Consider the following 25,405-nt stretch of genomic DNA (forward strand, 5'->3'; position numbering starts at 1 on the left):
AGGCTCCCTCCAGTCAGCTTGCCAAATGGCTGGAAGGCCCCTTGCACTCTGAGGGGCCACTGGATGCTGGTGGAAGTGGGCAGGGACAAGATGTGTGTGTGTGTGTGTGTGTGTGTGTGTTTGGTTGAATACACTGAGGCAGTTCGGAACACAGAATTCTGGAGACAAGGATTGTTAAGATACTTGTCTGCTATGATAGTATCATGATTGAAATAGATGAAATGTCATTTAGGTCAAATAAAATTGTTTCTGATGGGAGAATAAAGTGGGTTTTGTAATCCGCCAGGCTTATGATTGCATTTATTTAAAATCCGTGCCTCAGTTTCTACATCTACAAAATTGGCACCATCACACCTATTCTTGGACGAGATGGATAATTAAAATGCACTGCAGAATATATGCCTCATGGAAGCTGGACTCGGCAGGAAGAAAGAGAGTGGAGGCGGTGGGGTGGGTCAGAGAGTGGACCTGATCGCCTCTCAATCCCAGTTCTGCTCTTAGCGGCATTGTGACCTTGGGCAACACCTTGATCTCTCCAAGCTCTGGTTTTCTCACCTGTGTAACCAGGGTAGCTATGGTACCTTCACACTGTGGATGTAAATATTCAGCCAGAGCATATATTTCTTGGAGTTCTACTGCACCAAACCTCTAGCATGAGCTCCCTGAACGCTACTCATTGTTCTCCATTCATTATCAATAAATGATAGCTGTTTCCTTTTCAATTTTTTCCCTCACATTCAGCCTAAGAAGTTTCTATTCATGTTTTCTCATCTGCCAGACAGAATGCATGTTTACATATCCTGCTTTTAAAAGAACAAGGGAGCCTATTCTCTTTGAATCATATGCTTTGCAATGCCACAAAATTTTCTTTTGCAGTAAAACTTCCTTTCACTTTCAGAACAAGCCTGTAACTCGTAACTTCAGATGACACTTGCTCCGAGGGTCTGGTCTGTTCCTAACTGTGCAGTCAGAGAACCTTGGTTTAGTGGAGAACAAACTTTGCCAAGTAGCTTTTGTCCCGAGGTCACTGAGATTGTGTAAAAGTTGGGTCCTCAGGCCTGAGTACATCCTGTTTCTGATGTCACGAGGATAGCTTATTCTCTGGATGGGAATGACCTTCACTCCAGAGCCCAGAAACAGAAAGCCCATGAGAGCCTCTGGGGGATCCCCACAAAACTGGCTCCCCTGCCACGCTCACCTGCCTGTGGAGTCTTCGGCTCCTCTTCCATAGCTCTGAGCCCCTGCAGAGCTCGTGCGGTGACTGGCTATAGCTCAACATGGAAAGCTGTGACTGACAGTCTGGCAGGCTCCCTACTGCAGCGAAGCAAACTAGAGACCAAACCCTGGGGTAGAATGTCCGAGCCAGCAGTGGCTGGGACCAGAGCTGGCAGGGACACAGGACACTACCGAATTCACACAGCTCCACTGAAACAACCACCAGGATCATAGGAGAATGCTAGATAAAAAAGACTCTTCAGAAGTCTGGAAGGCTCTATGAGAATAAAGTCTACTAATGGCTGAAACTGCTACAGAGGAACCAAAATAGGACATCGAAGAGAAATGGAGCCTCAGTGGTACAGGCCAGCACACTTCCAAAGGCAGGGACACTGGCCCTTGTCTATTTCAGTGCAGAGACAACCCCACATAAGTAGATTGTGAAAACCGCAATAGAATCCAGCAGATGGGGGTGGGGTTGGGAAGGTCAAAGCAAGTAAAACACACAGGGACGGGCATGGTGCAGTGGAAATTTTCTTTGAGGGTGTCCCTACTCTGGTTGCTGCTGGGACGCTCGCTGTGTGGCTCAGGGAGGACATCTTCCCTCTCTGAGCCTCAGCATCATTTGTAAATACAATGGGTAGACAAGACGGTCCTTACAAGCTTTAATGTTCTCTGAATCTTTGCACTGTCATGATGAAGCAATCCAATTTCCTTTTTTAAAAACCTCAAGCACAGTCTCCTTTGAAGGGTTAAGATTCCTAATTTCACCTCTTGCTTAAAAAACAAAATTAGGGTTTCAAGGTTAAGTCAGGAATGATAAATTCAGTATCTCCAGAGGCCAGAAAGATTTTTTAAAATGAGTGAAACAAGAGTAAACAGAAGAACACATAAAATCTAAATTCCTTCTTATTCTTAAGGGGGAAAAAAATCAGGAGATATTTTAATAGCAGGTTGGCAATCCCAAATGGCAGTGATTGGCTGGATCAATAGGGACCACTTCCTCTGTACAGACCATGCTAAACAACTACAGGGTCCCCACCAAGGGGGTCATGGAGCAGGTCTATGATGTTATCGTTCTATATTGATGGGAACCGAATCATGTATTTTGCCTATGTCTATTATAAACGGATCTCTTTCAAACACGTATGTTAATTGCCTGAAAATATCTGAGTTTTCAACCCCTAACTTTTGTGATCTTTGAAAATCTGTAGAACGAGAATATTAGACAAGGTCCCCGCCAGCTCTCACACACCGAGGTTCTGGCTGAATCATTCCTGAGCCTTCTGTCAACTGAATACCCACTGTCAACTGAATTCATATGAACTCACTATAATCCTCAAGAGCATATGGTCATGAACTAATGGTTGGCTAATTTGAGGGGTCTTCAAAAGTTTTTTAAAATGTGGGCTGTGAAAAAATTATGCTTGGATTTCAAAGTTTCTTTGTGCCAAAATAAACTTGTACTTTAATTTCATCTATCCATGACCTTTTTGAAGTTCTAAAGTGACTGAATTACTGTCCACAAAATGGATCACTGCCTGGTCCTGCTTCTTTAAAAACAAACAAAAGCAACAAGACTGCCCAATGGGGCTACGAGCTATAAAAACACAGTCAGGTTCTTCACATACTGAAATCAGTCCTTGGTCTAGCACATAGACAGCCCACTTCATCTTCAAATTATCCAATCATTACCCTGGTGCCTCGAGATGACACTGGTGTTAATAATTGCTCAAAGACTAACATCTGAATCGAAGATAGAGGCTTGCTTAGTCATCCTGAGGGTAAAACTGGTGACAAGGAACAGAGGTATGAATAAGCACAAAGCACCAAATGAAGAGAAAGTCAAGATGAAACTTTTCAGATGGCTGCAAGATTTCCAGTGGAAGTGTCAGTGAACTCTCCCCAAGGAAACATTAACTTCAACCCTCAAAATACCTGAATTTTCCTCATTTAGTAAAAGCAAGATGTCCTTGGGCCTTATAAACAAAACTTCATTGTACATTTTTCTAATAAATCTAGCCTCATTTGTCCATGACCTAGACATAGGTCAATGAACAGTTTGTACCCTTTATACCCAGCTGTATTCAGACACAAGTGATTGAAAACCTTTTGTCTGTATATAATTAAATGTAAGAATTAATTTTAAAATAGATCTTATAATTTGAGTCTTGGTGTGACTCTTGACACAGAAAATTTCACAATTCTTATGATGAGTTTATTCTTCTGTAAACAAAAAATGCAATATGAAGGATCCAGGACCACGGAGACCACGGAGACCACTCAGACCACTCAGACCACTCAGACTTCTCATTATGGATTATGTAATGATCTCATCATTATAATGGTCCATGCGGTAGCCTTCACTATGTGTCTATCACTGTGCTAAGCTCTCCATCCACAGCCTCGCATTAGGGCTTCACAACTACTCTAAGCCCCACTCACACACAAACAGGAGGAAATCGAGGCTCAGAGAGGTTACCTCGCATTCACACGGTGCCACGCTGGTTCATAACTGCATGAAGAATTCCAAGCTCTGTGCCCAGATTCTACCCTGCTTCCTTGAGAATACTTGAGGGCATTTGTCTAGTGCTGTTTTTTCCTGACTTGCCACAGGAGCCTTCAATTCTATCAGAATTCAAGGCTAAAGCTCCAGTCCTACCTAAGGATATTAGACATGGGGGTCTTCGATGCTCAAAGTTATGTCTGCTTCTCTTGAAGTCAGGCTCAACCATGACATGAGTCCCTGGCTTGCATACTCTCTGATGAACAAGAGTTTTAGAACAGTAAAATGGCCTTGGCATTGGGCAAAAAAGGCCTTTAATTAATCCTGAAAATCTTGGACCATTTATTCTAAAGCATGTCCAGGAGAAAGTTTTAAAGCATGTCCAGGAGAAAGAGTTTAATACACAGACTCATGAGGAAATAGGAGACAGTACCTGTGTCCTTAAATTAAATGTGAATCTTAGTAAAACAAAACTGGTGTTGACAAAACAGCTCAGCCACACTGTCATCTAAAAAGACAATTTTGAGGCTACTGAAACATGGTATTGGAGTTTGCTCAAGGCACAGGTCTCAAACAAAGGCAGATTCTAAGTCTGTAATACTGCACATGCTCAGAGCTGAACCCTCCTCCCCAGAGTGCAATGAGTAGTTTCCATGCAAAGCATTCTTTCCTACAGCAGCAATCTATTCAGAAAGAGTCCAGCTTGTGTGCATGGGCATGCCTGGGGGATGCCTTCCGGCCTTCCAGTCCTTAAGAGTTTGGCCTTGAGTCTACACACTTGGATTTGAGCTCTCATTCCAATGTATTAGCCACAGTGACCCTACGTAAGTTACTTGCCTCAAATTCTGCATCTATAACATGGAGTGATAATACTTCATACATACCTTTTTTTGACAGTGTTGTTGAAAAGAGTCAAAATTAATTAAGATTGCACATGTCAAGTGTCTAGAACATAGTCTGACACTCACTGAACAAATATTTTTATTATTATTTTCAGAGAGATCTTCACTGTAGGGTATGTACACTTGCTGAAGACACAGAGAGAGAGAAAGTGAGAAATCACCCACCAGGGGATGGTCATACCACAATCCCTTCTTCTTCACTCTCCCCCTGGGATTTTGGGTATGAACACATACACACTTGGCAAGAGTCTGAAGTTGGGCCTGGAGAACCATGGAGCCATGAGGGAATCTAGTACCTTAACCACATGCTACCTGCTGGCCCTCTACATGTTATTACTTTTGAGATCTTTATTTCCTATTTCCCATTTTGATATAGTTACTTACCCTATTTTTAGACATACCATCTCTCAATAATTTGGCAACATTTTTAATGTAAGTATATGAGGCAAAATTGTCCACAAAAGAAAGGAACTCCCTAGTGCTCTGTAAACCATTGCCTGATGGTTGTTTACAAAGGGAGAGGAAGAAGGTTTTGGGAAGGACCGCAGTGGAGGAAGATAATAATATGAGCAGGGATGTCCAATAACCAGCATGACATCATTAAGCTGATAAATGGTAGGAGAGAGGGTCAAATCCTGTTATCCTTGAGGGCATGTGTTTAACTAGCCTTCTTATCTGAATTAATGAGCAAGCTGAAGAAACTGGTCCTGGGGAGAATTCTAGACCTCTTGTTCTGGCCTCAAGCACTGGTCATCTAAGCTATTGGCCAAGAGACCTTGTAAGGGACAGCTGGAGGTTGCGGACAGAGTGTGTACTTGGGGGACAGAGTGTGTACACCCAGGCATACTTGGGTGAGGATCTCAACTATCCCACACCCAAATTCATGACATCTTTAGAGTCTTTGACCTTTTATTTCATGAACATAAAATGGCAGGTACTAATAGTGTTTGAAAGGTCTGGTGTGAGAATAAAACAAGAGGAGGATTGAAAGTCTGTGTACAATGGACCGTGGACCATAACTGCTTCATTCAATGACAGCATACCTTATGCTTTCTTCTCTCTGGCATCGGACAACTCTTACAGTATTTTTTCTTTATCAAAGAGAGACATGGCCACACCCAAGCACCCACAGTCATAATGGACATGAGCTAAGAGTTGACTAGTCACTGTGTTGGCCAAGGGTCTGGACAGCAGGCCTTCCTAGGTATTGTCCACTGGGTACAAATTGGCACAAGCTCTCTGTAGGACAACTGAGCAATGTCTGCATTTTAAATCCATGGGCCTTTAACCATCCAACACAAAGATACATAGAGATGGGCAGTGATAGTCAAACCTAGCTCTTCACTGTGGCCTGACTAGAATAGCAACAGTGCAGACTAAATGCTAGAAACAATCGAATTACCATCAGTGGGATATGTCTGTATGTAAGAATTTACAAAACCTGAGAAAGAATGAGTTGGATCCAAAGTGAAATGTGGACTGATCTTCCAGATATAAAGTGTGCCAAAGTGAGTGCTTCATGGGTTTCAGCTCTGTCATCTTGAAAGTGGGGATAGTGAGAAGTTAGACATTAAGACTGCCTTAGAGATAGATGCAAGAGATAGAGAATGATAGGATAAAGAAGGACGTAGAGAAGCAGACATATGTTTGCACTTGCATAAACACTTCTAGAAGCAGAAATAAAGGATTGCTAACTGTGGTTTCTGGCAGGGAGACTAAGAATGGGGGTCATGGGTATCAGGAAATTTTAGTTCTCATTTTATTCTCTTTTCTAATATTTGACTTTTTGAACCACATGCTTGAATTGCTTTAATAATTAATAATAATAATGATAGTAGTAGTGAACAAAAAGGAGCACGCTGAGTTAGTTTTCTCCATACCTTAGTTATCCAATTGGGTTTTGAATCAGAGCTAGTATATAAAGGGTTAAGAAGAGAATGCCCTCACCAACCAACATCTTATCTTTTTAAAAATATTCATGAATTATGGAGACAGAGCTAAGCTGTAGGAAGAAGCAGTTGAGGATAAAGAAGAATGTGACTCCCTGAACAGCTCTTCTCCCTGCCAGTGGAGGCTGGAGCACAGGGACCAGGCTCTGGCACCCATGTTCTTTCTCCAGTTGGGGCTCAGCTAGTAGAAACATGGTGGAAGACTTTTAAACAGACTGCAGAGGTGTTAAAAATAGAAGTTAAGTTGCTATTGGAGATACATGGAGAATTCACCACTTGCAAATCTCTAATTATAATATGTCAAGAGTAAAATACCTTGTCAGGAGCAGTATCTAATATAATACTGTATGGGCTCTGTCAGCATAGTGATCCATGATGTGTTTGGAGGCCTACATTAAATAGAAATTCAGCAGAAAAATGTCCTGCAGGGACTCGTCTCGGCCCTTGGGGAGCTGAAAGGATGACCTGGTAAGTCTTTTCTGTCTGTATTTCGCACAGCTCTGCTGGGGAACTCTGGGAGCATCCTGCTTCCCTTTACAGACTCTGCACTTTGTGTGAAATCATGTGCATATATTAGACGTTCTTGGAGCCCAACAGATGGACGGACATTTTCTCCTACCTCAAATCACTTAGTTTGTCAAAGAAGTAATGGCCTCTACAAGGCTCCTCGGATGACATTAAGGATCATAGATATTTACACACGCCAGGGGACAGTAGGTGCTATTCCAGGTACAATGCTATCTCACAGGGAAGAACCAGGCGTTCTCCCAGCAGTGCCACTGCCACCGTGTGTGTGTTGTTTTAGACAGTGTCTCACTGTGTTTCAATCCTCTTGCCTAAGCCTCCTGAGCAGCTGAGACCACAAGCGTACACCACCATGCCCAATTTTCAGGGTGGGCCAGGAATGGAATCTGGCCGTCCCATGTGCCCATGGCCACCCAATGGCAGTGCCTAGCACCCTCTACTGCAGCAGGTCCCCAACAGTAGCTTTTGTGCTAACACTGAGCCGTGCACTCAAGATGGGGGGAACCATGACACTGACCCAAGTGGAGGTTAAACTCCTCCCACAGGAAATGCGAAACCTGGAGTGAGGAGGAGGTGCACACAGTAGATGTCTGTGGAGGGGCAGACGATTCGAAGCAAGCCTGTCATAGATCATGACCTGCTGGTTCAGATCAGAAAAGGACAGCTCAAAAACAGGCCACGTATAGCAGAAGCATCTTCCCTTTTAGCCAAAGAAAGCTCAAGACTACTTCAAAAAGTGCACGGGAAAAAAAATGGAATTAAAGTATGAGTTTGTTTTGTTGCAAAAATAATTTGAAATCCATTTATACTTTTTTCATAATGCATATTTTCCATGAACTTTGTGAAGACTCTTGGTTAACGTATGCAATTATTTGCAGCAGAAAATACCATGGCACCTCTGATGATTCCTGCTTGCTCCTGACATCAATTAAGAACCCAAGAGCTGCACGTCAATTTAGAATAGAAGCCTCAGATTTCCTCAGGGGAAGCTGGGACACCCACCTGTGCCAGTCTATCATGCTCATCCTAACTTCCTGGAGCAGTGTACACCCTCAGTCACTGCTGGAGAAGACAAAATAACCAGCTAGTCAACCATACCTCACCTTCACATTCCCTCAATTCAGACACCACTGCCATACAAATACTTTAGAAAGCATCTGGGAAGTTTTCTGATGTGTTGGTACAAGTTCAGGAATCCTTCTTTTGTCTCAAAATATTTTTTCTCACTCTCAGCCAATGAATGAGAAATGAAGACCATACAGGAGGAACTCCTCACATTATCTCTCTTTTTTTTTTTTGAGAGGTTTTTTTTGCTATAGGGTGTGTGCGCTCGCCAGACAGACAGAGAGAGACAGAGAGACAGAAAGCAGGAAATCACCCCCCCAGGGGGGATGGCCACGTCGCAATCCGTTCTCCTCCATTCTCCTCTTGGGATCTTGGGCACGCACACACACGAGCCCGGCGTGAGTTTAAGCCACCGGGTTCGGGACTCGAACTGCGGTCGACTATGTGGGAGTCCAGTGACACAGCCATTACGTTAACTGCTGGTTCCACATTATCTCTTGACTTCAAAACTTCTCTGCATCCTTGACCCAACTATGGGGGTATGGCAGCACAACATTCTGCAATGCTGGAAGCCATGTGGAATACCAGGGTTTGTTCCTGAGTTCACATGTACATGCCAGGTCTGATTCTGCCTAACTGGGAAAGCCTGGGGGAAGGACCAAGGATCACAGAGTAAGAGGTGCTTGCATGTGTGTGTGTGTGTGTGTGTGTCTTCTCTTTTTCTCTCTCATATCTAGTAAATAAACAAACTGAAAATAATTTCTGCATCCTCACACACTTACTCTTCTTTCTGCTCTGATTTAAAATTAAGGTGCTTTCAAAATTTCATAGCGGCTTAGGGACCAGCAGTTAGCGTAATGGCTATGTCGCTGGACTCCCATGTAATTGACTGCAGATTGAGTCCTGGACCCGGTGGCTTAAACTCACGTCAGGCATGTGCGCGTGTGTGCCCAGGATACCAAGAGGAGAATGGAGGAGAAGGGATCACGGTGTGGCCATCCCCCCTGGGGGGTGATTTCTCGCTTTCTTTCTCTCTGTTTCTCTCTGTCTCTCTGGCGAGTGCACACACCCTATAGCCAAAACCTCTCAAAAAAAAAAATCATAGCGGCTTTATTTTTAGTAACCAACTAAAAATGAAAAATGACCCAAATACCTGTCCCCAGCTAAATGGAGAAAACAGCTGTGGCATTTCTGTGCAGTGGAGTAATACTTGGCAGTGAAAAGGAGTGAGCTCCTGACGCATGCAGCGCTGTGGATCCATCTAAAAGTAATTAATCATGCTAAGTGAAAGAGCACATATTTTTTTACTTCATTACTGTGAAATTCTAGAAACTGCAAACCAAGCTACAGTAGACGAGATGGTCACCTATATTAAGACACAGGATGGTGAAAAAAGGATTATTTAAAAGCAAGAGAAAACATTGGGGACGTTCGTTATCCTGATAGTGGCCATGGTTCCGCGTGTATGCACGTTTGTGAGAACTTATCAAATTGTACTCTTACAGCCAGCCTTGTAGTGCAGGGATTAAACTCTGTGCAGAAGAAACAGAACCCACATGACCAATGGGGGTTTGATTCCTGGTCCCTGCAGTAACATGCCAGTCATACGTGCATAAGTCAGGATTCTGACAGGATGGAGAATTAGAGAGAAAAGGATTACAACATGGCCAGGCCCTACTGGGCAGTCCTTCCTCTCTCTGCCTCTCTCCTCTCTCCCTCACATGCATGTACACTCTGGCATTAAAAAGCTGTATACTTAAACATGCAGTGTGTAAGTGTATAAATTTTATGTCAATTAAACATAAGTAGAGCTGAAAAAAATTGTTTCTTCTTTCTTAAACTTACTCTATCTACACATCTGTGATCTGATTCTTCCTTAATTCTACTAAAACATTCTGTCACCTTCTTTCTTGGGACTTTTTTTTTTAATCTATTTCCTGTCCTTTCTGTTCCCTGGCATAAATTAGTGACCCTAAATCAACTCTCCTGCAAACTGCTCCCTCCGACCTTTTGCCCCTCAGCTGTTATCCTTTCCCTTGTCACTGCAAGGTTGATGACAGGCTGTGAACACTCTATTTGGTACCTCACCTTGCCTCAACACTTGCCCCACTGGCATCTCTTCCCATCATTCCAGCAAAACTGCTTTCTCCAAGCTCTTCAGGGATACCCAAGCTGCCAGCTTCAATAATGTCTTTCAGACATTTTTGCCTGAAATAGTGACAGATTCCCAGACTTCCTTGGCCCCACACTTATCTGGTTCAACCCTATTCTGAAAACCCCATTTGTGTTTCAAACCCCAGCCCTATGAGCTCCCCAGTGTTCTGTCCTGTTCTTCTCTTCATCCCCTACAATTCACCCCTCACACTGAAAACCTGATCAATTTGAGCCTGTTCACACGAATCTTTTCCCATACTACTTGTCACACTGGCCAGCTTCTATCTACTCCGCACCTTTACAGTTTGTTCTGAAGGTACCTCGTTATGGGCTCTGGTGAAATAATCTCCTTATTCTACCTATTATGTATGGAACTCCTTAGTGGCTCCAGGGCTGAGGCATATAATCTCAGCCTTAGGCACTGAACAAATATAATACCACACAAGCCAGGCAGACAGTGATTCCCAGTGTCCACGTGGCACTAGTTCAGGAGTCTTGCACTGTGTTGTTGGTCACAATGACAAGAGCCTACACCTGCAGGGACAGAGTCAGGGAGTGCAACTGAGCACGGGGCAGCAAAGTGAGAGATGGATGCTCCTGGAATCTGCTGAATGTGTGCCAGGAACCAAGTTAGACTCTCTTGCTGGACTTTCGTCATATAAGCTGACGCAAGTCCAACAGAGTTTTCTGTTTCTGGTAACCAGAAGACGGCAGTGTATACCCTCCAAGCCACAACCCTGAGGTAGATCCCATAGAAAATGTTTTGTACCATCTTCACAATATGTTGATGTTTCATAATTGCATGCTCTGGAATTTGGCACATTATTATAATTAATAGAACAGATATTCTCCTGTGGACCAAAAGCTCTCCAAGAGAGAAGAACTTATCTTCTCATCATTTTAACTCTCTGTAATGCCTGGGGCGCTGTGGACACCAACATGCTATTTAAATTTAATCGTGTTGATCTTGAAAGTGTTCTTTTTACAGGCCAAAGATGTTGGGCATCTTAATGCCAACTGGATTAAGATTTCTTTTAAGGCAGTCATTGTCAACCAGCTCTTTTTAAAGCTAACTTTGTCATTCTCATGGCTTAAATTGTTTGCCATGGATTCCCAATGCTCCTAAAGTGGAATTCCAATTCCTTATCGATGATCCTTGCTGATTGTCCCCACTGCCTCTTTTGCCTCTGCACCTTCAAACTCCCTCTACCATGCCCCAAATATACTGGCCTCTTTCTAGTTGTTAGAATGAGTCAAGCTCTTCTCTGCCTCAGGACCTCTGACCTTGGCATTGCCTTTGCCTGGGAAGCTTTGTCTTCTCACCTTACATGTAATCTCCTTGAGGAAATGTTTTCACATCACAGAACTTATTGGCTGATAACACCCCTGTTCCTTATATCTTCCTGTAGTGTCCACCTTTTCCTTAGAGCAAGCACCACAATTTGTGGTCATGGAGCTGTTCAGTTACAGAGATGTCGGTCATGTGCTCCCTTCTGCCTCCTGCACTAGGTTACAAGGGGGAAAGGCCATGCCTGTTCGCTTCAGACTCATCACCGAGAATGTGTCCTGGCCCCAGTAGACAATAAATACACGTGAATACATTTTTCACAGTAGTTACCTTCATAAATAATGTTGAGTTAGATTGTTATTTCTGTCTGGAAACAATTGCTCAGGACCTACTACCATTGGTTACCACTAAATGACCAACCATCAATAGACAACAACTCCATCAACATGACCTGTAGTAAACCCAACCACCACCATCACCTGCTAAACCAGCAAATTTACTTCATGAGCCATCCCTAAGGTACAGAAGCCACTTTCAACAAGGCAATAGCAGCCCTGTTCACAGCAGCCACAAGGTGGAGACAACCGCGATCCCCACCGCAGATGAGTCAGCACCATGGGGTCTATCCCCGCAATGGAGTGCAGGAACCCTGACAACATCCTGCTGTAGAAGAAGTCAGGCACGGAAGACCACGCATTGTAGGGTTCCATTTTTTATGAAATATCCAGTAAAGGCAAGCCCATACAGACAGAAAACAGACCGGTGGTTGCTAGGGCAGGAGGCAGGGAGAATGGGGAGCACCTACTTCATGGCTGTGAGACTCCTTTTGGGTTGATGAAAACATTCTGGAACTACTAGGTTGTCATAAAAGCTAAGACATATTTTTTCTATGTAAAAATGCATCAGGACTTTTCCAACAACCCAGTGGATAATGGTGGTGATGGCACTAGGCTATCCCTGCTAAATGTCACTGAACTGAGCATGTGAAAATGGTTCCAACAGCAAATTCTATATTATATATATTTTGCCACAATACATAAAAAGGGGGAGGAAGCAATGGGAAATTTCAGAATGTACACTACTTTTCAAAAATCTCTAAAAAGTTTCAGGAGGACATCAAAGATGACATCTGGCCAAATCCATTACAATACTGGTTGGTTCCCGATACGGATGAAGAAGAGGGGGAAGGAAAGGGGGATGATGATGATGAAGAAGAAGAGGGATTCGGAAGATATTGATGAGGAAGGGAATGAGAATGAAGGTGAAGAAGATGAAGATGATGATGATGAAGGGGAGGAAGGAGAGGAGGATAAAGGAGATGACTGACAAACCCTGATGGATTCCAATCCTCTTTTTTTAAAATTTTTTTTTTCTCCAATCCCCAGGAGCAAGTTGTACTACTTTTTTCTTTTTTCTTTTTTATATCCTGTGTTCAGTCATTCTGCTCTTGAGGTCTCTTTCCTCTACACCATGGTTCTCAACTTATTTGAGGGGGAAACCCTTGAGCAGAAGACAATGGGGAAAGAATCTCTACCTTTTTCTGTTCCAAATTCATTTTTATCCCTTCCTGTCTCAACAAAAATTGTTTGTAATCAATACCACCGTGCTCTGTGGGAAAAAAGAAAAAGCTGCTCCCTTCGCTCTGCTGGAAGCTGGCAGTGCTGGGCCCCTGTGTAGTAGTGCAAGAATTCTAGCTTTTTCCTCCTTTCTCTGTATATTGGGCTCAGAAATTACACTGTGTCTCTATGTTAATATGGACAGTTAGCATTTACCAACATGCATCTGTCTACTTCCTCTTGCTTAAAACAAGGGGAAAATAACTTTGAAAAATGCGGTTTTTAGAAGGTCGGCTGAAGGTGGGTTTGAGATGTTTGGGTGGGTTAAGTGGGCATTTTGACAACATGGCTTCTCCTTTGGCATGTTTAATTGTGATGTTTACTGGACATCCTTGCAGTTTAAGATGACACTTTTAAAAATAAAATTCACTCCTAATGATGACTTGAGCCCTGCCATTCAATGGGAGAATCCGCAGAACCTGTATTTGGAATTGACGTTCTCTCTTGTAATTTTGTTCCTGCTTATTTAAAATTTTCTTTTTGTTTCACAGGAAAGGAAAGATGCTCAGTTTCTAATGTTAAAAATGTACAAGTTTCTTTGTTACAATAAAACTAATTGTGTACACACACAATCTCTAAATAACCTCCCAATCAACAAGGTGCCAAAGTAACAGTTAGCCAGTGGCTGCTTTTCCTACAGGAAAAGTATCATGCCTCAGACTTAACAAACGCTGGCTTTCCACAGACCTGAGGGCAGAGGAAGAGAGAGGATCTCCTTGCATCTCCATAAAATCTTAGACAAGAGGCTTGGTGTGTCCACGCGTCTAAAGAATTCAGCAGAAAAAGGTCTCCCAAATGGGATCTGAATAGGTCACATGGAATATGTGAATATTTTAGGTGACTCACAAATGAACATTTTCTAATTCTATAATTATTTTCTTTACGATTATCTTTAACTAATGGCCAGTAACACTAGTATCCATTTATGGTAGTGAGTGAATGTTTCTTTTATTTGCTTGCTTATTGATTGCTAAGCCATTCAATCCATTTCTTTTTATATAAAAATAAAATTCACCCTAAGGTGTAGAACAGTCCCCTGGCCCACGGGCATTCTTTCACACTGCTCCTTTGTAGCCCAGCCCTCTCGCTGCCCTATGACCCAGTGAGAGAAAGGAAGAAACTAGTGACTTCTACCACCAGGATGGGTCTCAACTGCCCTCGGCTAAGTTAAAGTGACCAAATTCAAGATGCCTGGAGTGGAAGTGGGAGTTGCTGCAAATGGGCACAGGAGTTATTTTCAGGGTGATGGAAAGCTCCAGAATTAGATTTTGACGATGGTGCACAATGTCTTAAGGTATACCAAAAACGAGTGAATCGTACACCTCAAACAGGTGAATTTTATGATATGTAAATTATATCCCTGTGAGATCATTTTTAAAAAAAGATTCCATTGGTTTGATGTTTTGGAAAACGAACAAAATACAGAAGCTTCCCTTTACAAATCCGCAGGTACTTCAAAAAGTTCATGAAAAATTAAAATCAAAGTTCGGTTATTTTGGTGCAAGAAATTTTGAAATCCATGCATAGCTTTTTTTTTCACAATATACATTTTCCATCCACTTTTCAAAGACCCACTGAAAATGTGGCTAATAAAAATGTGTCGATTTCCACAGTGTAAGGAAGCGAGCACAAAGATCAGACCAACGTGGGAAGCTGATGGAGAGAGGACGTCTTTGTAGGGCTTAGAAGAGAGTCCCCAGAGCACTAGCTGCCCCTGCCCACCTCCCGGGCTGCGCGGCATCGCCCCGTGGAGAGCGCCCCAGAGCGCCCACCCCACCCCACTCCCAGCGCGAAGCGCCCACTTACTGTGGCGGTGCCGGAGACGGTCTGCGCGCTGGTGTCCGCGGCGCTCTGCTCCGAGTGCGACTGGGCGGAAGGGTACAGGTTTAACGTGTGCTCGGGGACGGTGGTCTGGCCCGTGTACTCTGGTGCGGGGTGGGGATGAGGGGCCGTGTATTCCGCGGGGATGCCGTTCTGAGGGGGAGCAAACTGGGCCGAAGCGTAAGGCTGAGCCATTGTGTCAGGGGCAGCGGCTGCGTCCTGATTACCCTGGAACATCAGAGGGTGGAGAGAGGGAGAGCGAACCATGAGCGGGCACCCAGCACAACCTTCCCAGGCCCCAATTTCAGTTCCCAGGGACTTCCTAGGTGCCAGGGCGCTGCCACCGGCCTGAGCTGGACCAGTCTCAAGTCGTCACCAGACCCTGAAAGGACACGGAAACCGTCCTGAACCCCCATTTTATAGATGCACCAATCAGGCTCAGAGGATGAGGTCCCGGCGCAGGTCATCCAGCCTGACGTTCAAACACTGCGCGAGGGCATGGGGGCCCCTTGGTCAGGGCCGCCTTTTCTGGCAGCTTCTCCCTGTTCCGTTTCCATTTTGGAAGTCATGAGCATGTAGTTCTGCTCTGGGAGCCTTGGTGTGATGCTTGAAGTGCCGGGAGAGATTAAATTGAAGTGTGTGTTCCTGAGCACTAACCCACGTGTCATGTGGCTTGGCTCACATGAGGGAGTGGGGGCTGCTTCTACGGTCCCAGCATGAGTATGTGCACAAGAGGGAGTGTGGAGCGTGTGTGTGTGATGTTCCCAGTGCCAACATAATGAACATCCAGGGCCTGATTTGGACCAAGATGGCCCTCTGTGATGTCTGCATTTTAAGCATTTCTGCAAAATGTTAGACTTAACTCTTAGCCTCATTAGTCAATGCCCCCTTCCAACCTCTGCTTTATTTTATTTTATTTTTTTATAAGCAGGATATTATATAACAATTCTCCTTTCAGTTTTAGGCAAAACATGCAGTATGATAATTACAGTCAAGTCAAAAGAGTTTTTAAAATCCCAAAAAAAACAAAAACCTGAATTCAAATGCTTCCATTTCAGGAAACAGCTCTCCCTCTCCACCTCCACCCTCATAACTGTACCACCATCACCACACACACACACACACACACACACACACACACACACACAGAGAGAGAGAGAGAGAGAGAGAGAGAGCAGGAAGACATAAGAAACTGTAACCCAGAAGTCCAAATTTTCCGTGGTCCCAGGAGATGAGATTGCAAATCAGAAAGGGAGCGGCACAGCTTAGCAATTAAGCACATCCAGTATCTGCCTTTCCCATTGCCCATGGCTGGTTAGACGTGACTTTTGCCCTGGTACGATGATACTAGGATGGAGAAATGTCAGATGGCTCACATCTCCTCAGAACCCACCACCACCATTCCAGAGTGTCTCCCGTTGAAGTCACTTGAGCACACCAAAATCAAGATGACAGGGAGAGGGGAGATAAGTTTGTTCTCAGAGCAGCACACAGAGCTGCGCATTTGTTTAGAGCAGACCTTAATTAGCATGTTAAAGATGACACTGTAGAGAGAACTAAGCTTAGGATAAGTTTGAAGCATTTCACAAGTGAAAACATTCCCATCAGGCTCCTTCCTCCAGAATATTCTTTTCCAAATGCCTAGGCTATTGGAAGAAAAAGCACCCAAGCCTTTCTTCCTATCTTACATTTTTTACAGCATCTGGGGCTATGGAGGGCCAGCCTGTGCCTGGGCTGGATCTTCATACATGAGCAAATAACTCTGTCCATTCCTGGGAAACCAGAGGAGGCTGAGTGTCACTGCTGCTCAGTCTTCAGTCCTGTGGAAGGACCATGCCTGAGTTTGCCCTTGCACGGCACTCCACTCTCAGCCTGCAAGGTGCAGACGTGGTTGACCCAGACTCATTATGGTCAGGTGACCCTAGTCTAGCCAGTCAGGTTTGCCCACCGTAGTCCTGGTTCCTGCCCATCTTTGGACTGAGCCGGTTAGTGAGCAAAGTCCTAATCAGGCTGTAAGTCTTAGTTCCTTGGGATCTAGCTGTGGTATTTGTGAGGATGTTGTCTTTCCACAGTGATGAGCAACGTGGAAACAGCGTCAGTCCAGAGTGCCAAGAACTGACACTGGAAGGGAGTGCCTACAGGTGTAGCCAGGCCAGAGCATAAGAGAGCCCAGAAACTGAGCAAACAAGGGAGATCGACTGGGTCCAGGCGATGTGAGTTAAAGTCCTGGGTCCAGCTTTACCTGCATTGATAACACCCCTGTTTGTCTTAGTTACAGGAGTCAGAAAATGTCTTACTTTTCCATAACAGCTTTATTGATACACCATTTATATAAAACTGTGTATTTAAGGTATACAGCCTGATGTTTTGCTACATGTGTGCACTGAAGTGATCACCGTAGCTCACTAATTAACACATCTGTCACTACTGAGTAGTTGCCATTCATGCACACGTGTGTGTTAGTGTGTGTATGTGCACGTGTGGGGTGATATTTCATTTCACAGCTACATCTTAGCATCCTTTAAGTCCACTATATAGCACTTTTGGCTCCCATCCTCATGCTGTATGTTAGATCTCCAGAACTTACTCATCTTGCATTACTGAAACTGTGCCCTTTGCTTTATTTTGTTTAAAAGCTACAACCTTTTTGTTATAATTGAAGGGTCTCACCTAGTAAAGAAAATCTTCTGTTTTATAATTCAGTTAGCATCAGATATATTTTTTTTAACTTCTGGGCTGTTCACTAAACATAGCCTATGTATTGAAATTCCAGGACCATGGTTCTCTCTGCTCCCCACCAGATTCATGGCACCAGAGTTGGAGTCTGACCAGGTCTGCTCTAGCCACCCCAACTTTCTACCTGCCCAGTTCTAAACTGAAAAATAGGCTTATGAAAACTCCAGGTATGGGCTCATGGGGCACACGACATGATACTGGAAGGAAGGCAGAGTCAGCTGGTATACAGACGAAGCTTGCCTCCTCAACCTCAGCAGAAAACACTTCTACTAGGAACACGTGACCATGTGGCCTTGAACCACTGCAGAACAGTCTCAGAGGAGTGACGTAGTCCCACAAGCTCCTGCACAATACCAAGGGCTTCCTGCAAGATCTGGCCTCACTCTGTACTGGAAGAAAGAGTCCCTTGCCATGAAGCTTAAAGGACAAGAGGAGGTCCCTCCTCTCTCGCAACACCACCAAGGCTGCCTAGTCACTCCCAGACAGGAAGGGGGCCAGTCTTTTGTCTGGCTGGCCCCTGCTTCTTTTTCTGGTTCCAGATAAAGAGCCCCCTCCTCCAGCAAACCTTCCTTAACACTAAAACAGATCAGTGGCCTATCCTCTAAGCTCTCCTGCAACTGCAGCCCTATCTTCTCTAACTCCAAGCCCTGCTACTGGCTGTCAGTCCACCCACAAGGGTAGGACTGCACCACATTTCTGGTCCTATCTCCAGGACACATGTTTGCAAAGCAAAATATTTCTTGCACAAATGTGCTTTAAAAATGAGCTCTGAGCTCAACAAAGCTGCAGAAGGAGACAGGGCAGAGCGATAGAAGACAACTTAGGGAATAACTCATAGGCAAATCTGGCCCACTGCTTGTTTATAAATAAAGTTTTGTTGGGACACAGCCACACTCATTTGTCCACACACAGTCAATGGTTACCTTGTTGAGGTGCTGACAGAGACTGCTCAGCCTGCAAAGCCTACACTACTTGCTGTCTGACCCTGTATAGAAAACGTTTTCTAATGGCTGTAGCAGAATATCATTAGCAATGGGGACACCAGTAAAGAAGTCATCATTGCATAAGTGGTTTGGACAGGAAATAAAGCTGCCAGTGAAGCAGGGAGAGAGAAAGAAAGTACATTCTGCCTAAACCACAGAGGGTGCTCGCAGCTAGCCTTGGAGATCAGTGATACTGAGAATGGTACAAAAAAGAGTGAGTCAGAATCGTTTTTATTTTTGAATTTGCTTTCCATCCTTAGATCTTGGACATGTAAACACATATGCGCTCTCTCGCTCTCGCTCACTCTCTCTCTCTCTCTCTCTCATACCACACACACATTCTGTCAGCTCTAAGGAGAAGGCCCATGGTGGTCTCAGCTTTAGTGCTCCACCCAAAGGCAGCCTCTTCTCTCTGGTGCTCAGAGTGATGCTGCCTCTCCCTCGGGCCTAGTGGGCGGCAGGCAGTGTGTGGGGTGCTTTACACCACTAGTTCTTAAACAGGCACAACTGCTCCCAAGAGACACGAAGCAGGGGTGCAGACGTTTCTGTCACACCAAAGGAGGATATCTACCCCCATCCAATGGGTTGAGGCCAGAGATGTTGCTATATACCTTTCTGGGCACAGGACAGGCCTCCACCACAAAGGATCACCTGGCCCCACCAGTCAATGGGGCCAGGGTATAGAATTCCTGCTCAGCACGTCTTACTCCTTGAATCCCACTTTACTTTGTAATCAAACATGCTCCAATCCACAACTGAGACACAATTACACAAGGCCACAACCACAGGCAGTTCTGCCAGAAATCACAATTAGAGTTAAAGCTCGTATTTATCCTCTGCCAATGCAGCTCTCATCCGGCCAGATAATCACTTGGTGGGATACTTTGGCTCCCAATTTTAAATAAACAAGTCCTTCTCTGTCACACACATCATGGCCCAAAGACCTGCTTTTCATCCGTTGATGTATTTCTCAAGTCCCCTGTGGGAATGTCAGGTGCTGGGGTATTTATTCAAAGATGCCACTGACTCCCTTTGCCAGATTAGATGGGTATCTTTCTGGAAGTGGAAATGCCACGGTCTGGTAAACCTCTGCTCCACCTTGAGCCTGAGGCCTGGCTTCAAAGTGCTCAACACCAGCCTAGGAAAGAAGATTAACTAGTGGCACCATGGGAGTCAAGCAAACCATCTGCCCCTCCCAAGCTGATGCCACTCTGGCCAACACAAGGCCATGCTCTGAGGACAAGTTGATGGCCACAGAGCCTATGGTTAGCATTGTCTACTTGTCTGGCCAGGCCCGTGAGGCTCCAGGCTTCATCTCATACCTGAAGTTCTCAAACAGATGTTGGGGGGGACCCCTACTGTTACTATTAACACTGACGGCCCTTCCAGAGAGACCCTAATTAATATTCCCAACATTTGCACTTTAAGCTAATTACAACTAATATTTAATTAAGATCATTGTACTTCCTATGGAATTATTTTTCACCTTCAGAGGGCTTCTGAGATGTCTTTATTTCCTTCCCAGTGATGTTCCCAAATCCTTAGCTTGGCTGAAATAAAGTTTCTGGAAAAATACATTGACATTGAGGGCACCTTTACCGCTCCAGGTCATGGCAAATCCTGGCTATGTGAATAGGCTCCTGGTTGACAGCTCAAGCCAACTCCATATGGGTGACAGTGACAGGCAAAATTATTTGGAGCATTCTGGCTAGACATTCCCTCATTACTTCCTTCTTCCACTCCAGTGCCAACTCTCCCTCTTTCAAGTGAAGTGATCAGAGAGAGTCCTATTTGCATCAGGTTGCCGTGGGTGTTCCTAGTTTTCAGGGCAGGTGAGTCTGTTTGCTAGGGTCTCCCACCTCATCAGGCAAATGTTCAAGAGCTTTTGCAAACTCAACAGCACATTTACAGTGCCTTTACTTTGAGAGGTTGCAACCAAATATAAAAAAGGGAATGAGGGAAGAGCTAAGACCTCCTTATTAAAACCCACGATTGTTATTGTAGACCTGAGCAGCAGTTTGAAATAAAGACTGCAGAAGAAACTTCCTGGTCCTCACTATGCCAAACCTCTCAGCCAATCAGAGCATCTCACTGACAGCCTGGCGATCACAAGGAGCTCCATCAGGACCCATCACCCCAAAGGGTAGGTAGCTTTTACTCTGGTACCAAGAGCCAAGGCATGATTAAAATGCAACCGAGTCTGATTCCTAATGGCGAAAAAAAGAAGTCATTTCAATTTAAATATTTTACTGAAGCATGAAATAACCAGGATATTGTTGCTATTTTAAGACAAACACCGTAATCTGACTATTAGCATAGGATGTCTACTCTGCCGCATGTCTTCACAGAGCCGGACGCGGAGTGTTTCATTGCTCACTGAAACATCCCACGCCCTTCATTTTCTCTCTGAGGTGGACTCAGGAGATGAAATCAGAGAGAAAAGGACTGGGTTTGTTTAGAGACAGTGCCTTCTCCCATCCATTGTGCAGAGTGGTTTAATAAAGCACTTGTAGGAAACTAATAAGAGAACCAGGAGGCGGCCAGTCAGACTTTACAAAATATTCTGGCTCAGAATACTGCCTGACTTTCACCGACCGGGAAAAGTGCCTGCTTTTCTAGCTGCCAAGGTAGGCTTCAAATAATCACGTATTTTGCCATGCATGTGCATGCGTGTATCCTCCCAGTTTAATAGTCAAACTTTCTGAGTGCCCCTCCCTTTTTGCTTCTGGAATTTACTCATTTCCAGTCCATTCTGTGCCCCCAAGAGCCTCTTAAGGCCTAAACAGAGCCCCAAACTGAAGCAATACACAGGAATTGGCACGACCTGAAAAGCCAGCTGATCGCCTCTGTCCGCACTGCCAAGGCGAGCAAGGATTCCGACCGGCATCCCCCGCCGACACCGGCTCACAGGAAGAAACTGCCCGTGCCTGGTGGCTGCCTGAAGCTTTCTATCTTGCTGACAATTTGTTTTACTTTAGTTGAGTATCTGGTTTATTCTACTTCTTTGGCAAAAAAAAAAAAAAAAAAAAAAAAAAAAGCACGCATATTCAGAGGCAGCCTCTTGTGCTGAACTGAAATGAGCGAAACTGCATCATGCCCCAGGGGCGTTGAAACAAAGAAGAAAAATGTAAAACTACACCATTAACCTGCTGGGTCTAAGACCATGCTCAGTTCCACACTTGGAGCATAAAGCCGGCAGCACACACACACGGGCATGTGCACACACACGTGCACACACACACACACACACACACACTCTTCGCTGAGCTTCCTCTTCTCCTGGATACGACTCAGGGAGCACACTATAAACTATGTACATATCACAGAGAGCACAGACAATGCCAGGGAAGGCTGCGGCTTCATTCGAATCACAATTGCGAGTGAAAAATCAAATGGAGAAAAAAATACCTGCTGCACCATTCTGCTTCCTTTCTCCTCCATAAACTTAGCAGCTGTTCTAGTCCCACACCACAAAGCATCTGCCCAGAGCAAGCCTCAATTATGAGTGAGGGTGTGCGCGCCGTGCAGTGTGTGGATGATCGGGGTGTTGAAGGAGGGGGAGCCGAGGCTGCCTGGCTGACCTCCCCCTCAACATCTGACTGCTCCCAAAACCAACCCCAGATGGGACTCTTTCTGTAAGCAAGGCCTGGCCCATCAATCACAGCTTGCTCCTCCTCTGTTCCTGCTCTCACTTTCAGAGTGCACCACTGAGCAGATGATTATATAGAGGAGGAAGGGAAACACACGCACGCACACACACACACACACACACACACACACACACCACTCGACTACATTAATAGCTGTTTAAAAAACATTAGAAATGCTATTCTATGCATCGCCTGGAGCTGGGAATTTTCATTACCAAACTAAATATATGGTATGCAAAGTTATAAAATCCACCAGGGAGCTTGGTACTATCTTATTTTGTTAAGAGGTGAGGGGGAATGGTCTGGGGTTGCGAAGGAAGAGAGAGAGGAGTAATGAAGAAAGGGGAGAGAGAGAGAAAGAGAAAGAGAGAGAGGAGAAGGGAGGGAGGGAGGGAGAGATGGCAATAGGCAAATACGCACAGCACTGCGAAAACTTCAGAGAGAATGGATTTATAACAATGCTCTGTGGCTAATCGTAAGCGGATCTCAAACACCATAACTAATGATGTCTTGGGCAATTTTGAAACTCAGCCTCTTTGCCGACTAGCTTTGTGATCTAAGACAAGTTGTTGTACCACGCTGGGCTCCAGCTTTTGCTTCTGTGTAATGGGGACAACGAGTAACTTCTCCATGTCACTGTGAGGATCAAACTAAAAATTAAAGGACAACCAAGGATACACACTCAGAGCTTGGCTCATCGTAGAGACTAAACAGTGATGAAGAGCTGAGTGAAATCCTCACCCACCTCTGTCCCTATAGACCTTAAGGTCAACGTGGCAGTGGCTTTTCACAAGAAGAAAATCTGCAGATGACCACATCTCACTGGGGATAGACACTACGAAGGTTAATATAGGGGTTTTGTTTTCTCCTTTTCTTGAACTTTGGTTTCTCCCCTGCCCATTCTTTTCTTCTCTTCTGATAATCAAAAAATAAATACATAAAATAAAATAAATTAAAAAATAAAAATAAATAAAAACACAAAGAAAACAAAAAACAAGAACGGAAAAACTTTCTATAAAAAAATTTCACTTGCAGAACCCTGTATCAATGCCAAACGCATCCACTTTATTTAAAGCTGCAAATGCTCTGTTCTTTCTTTATTATTAAAACCACAACCACCAGAGTGAAATGTCAGAACAATTTCAGTTTTTATTTGGTCATGTTGTTCTTGCTCGTCAAGGGAGAGGTTTCAAGAGTCCCATTTACCCTTCCCGTGGACAGCTGCTTATCGCTGAGCCTCCTTGCTATGGAAGCAGAGATCTCGCTAGGCTGGAGGGAATGGCTGGGGCTTCTGAAGTGATTAAACTTGTAATTAAATTGTGTAACAGAGGAGGAGGTGAGGGCAGGGAAGCTGCTGGGAGAATTCAGCTTTCCTACTGGTCTGTCCTGCAGGTACTAATTCAGGGAGGCACTGGGTGATTTTCTTTCTTTCTTTCTTTTTTTTTTTTTAATTCTCAGTTCTCCAAGGTTGGAAAGAAAATCTGAATAAACATTTCCATTTCTTTTTATAAACTTTGTTTTATTCATGACAGAGAGATTTTATACATGAGAGAAAGAGAGAATAAAAGCACCCTCAGTAGGGTCTCATCACACCTTAGCCTTCTTTCCCTGGCCCTCCAACTCATCAGGGATCTTGGGCATTTGTGTACACGCCCCCACGTGTTCTCACACAGACCCAGGGAATTGAACCACACAAAGATAGGTTGTCAGGGTTAAAACTGCAGCCCCTTCATGCCCCACTCCTCTCTGAGCTTTGTAACTGCAGAGGACAAGACAGAGGACAAGGCCTTCCTTGCAAGATTCACTTAGCAAGTGGGACAGCAGCCGCTCTCATGAGCCCTAAGCTGCTTGTCCTCACTGATAACTGGATCATGGAACATCTGTCCTTCAATCTGGAAAAGAGGATGAGAACAGGACAGACATACTCCCTGATGGAAACTCTGGTGTTCTAGGGAATCATAGGAAAAACACTAGGAAAAAAAACTGACAAAAATAAAAACAACCAACCGAAGTAGAAAAGAGAATTTCAGGTGAAAAGAGAGATGCAAGGACACTGGTCTTCAATCAGGTGACATGAGTTACCTGGGCTTTATTTTTTTTTTTTTTAATCAGATCCCAGAGCTCACTCTACATGACTGCCTCGAAATCTCTGAGGGGAGCAGGCCTAGGTATGCGCACTGACCGGAGGTGCCCCAGGATCTTGAAATATACAACCCTGGGGGGAAATGGTCTATATTTAACACTGTAAGTGTGATCCATTGGGTTGTAAAATCCATATAAGGGGTCATCGTACCAACATTTTAAAAAATGAAACGAACCATTTTACATGAGAAAATAATAGGACAGTAAGAGTTAAAATTATTTCATGAAACCTTTATGTGGGTGAATGGGTTGCAGTGCCAAATCTTGTACAGACTGTGGCAAAATTAAATAAGAGATAAAATACTACGCTAGGTAATATCCATCATTTGCTGCCACCCAGTCTTTCAGTAATGCTGTGACAATGATATCAAAGTCAAATATTGACAAGCCAGGAGCATGGTGGAGCAACTAACGGCAAGTCATTCAACCCCATGTGCCTCAGTTCTCTTACTGATGAGATGCAAATTGTAATACACACGTGCCCTCCCAAAGAGAGTCCTCTGGTGCTTGGAGGAGAAAGTCTACAGGAAGATATCTTGTAATCTAGACGGTCTGGAAATACACATGTCCTATAAGGGGGATGAAACTGAACCTTCTTACAGACCAGTGAAGTTCTTCCATCTGGAGAACACCAGAGCAGCTAAGGTGTGCTGAACCCTCATCTCTGTGTGTCAGACACTTTAATACTCACAACTGTCCTAATAGGTACAATCCCTTCTGCAGCGCAGAAAACTGAGGTGCTAAAGAAGTGCCAGGTATTTTTTTAATATATGGGAACTAATAAATTAGTAAGTGAAAGAACCTGAATTTTAATCTCATATGTCTGTATGGAAGAATTCCTTTAGTGAATCCA

General features: G+C 44.3%; 1 protein-coding gene and 1 long non-coding RNA gene across 2 annotated transcripts in view; one reads left to right on the forward strand and one right to left on the reverse strand.

Annotated features, from left to right (window-relative positions):
• RBFOX1 (RNA binding fox-1 homolog 1) overlaps window positions 1-25,405 on the reverse strand; it is a 1,649,671-nt gene that overhangs the window by 194,221 nt on the left and 1,430,045 nt on the right. Inside the window, exon 5 of the mRNA XM_027773019.1 lies at window positions 15,027-15,269. Coding sequence (XP_027628820.1) covers window positions 15,027-15,269 — 243 coding nt within the window. The remainder of the gene's footprint in view (window positions 1-15,026; window positions 15,270-25,405) is intronic.
• On the forward strand, window positions 5,896-12,794 carry LOC102495639 (uncharacterized). The gene is made up of 3 exons (XR_333310.1): window positions 5,896-6,131; window positions 6,934-7,040; window positions 12,708-12,794. It is a non-coding gene; the product is annotated as an uncharacterized LOC102495639 (long non-coding RNA).

Source organism: Tupaia chinensis, unplaced genomic scaffold, assembly GCF_000334495.1.
Source record: "Tupaia chinensis unplaced genomic scaffold, TupChi_1.0 Scaffold000042_1, whole genome shotgun sequence".
Lineage (NCBI taxonomy): Eukaryota > Metazoa > Chordata > Mammalia > Scandentia > Tupaiidae > Tupaia > Tupaia belangeri.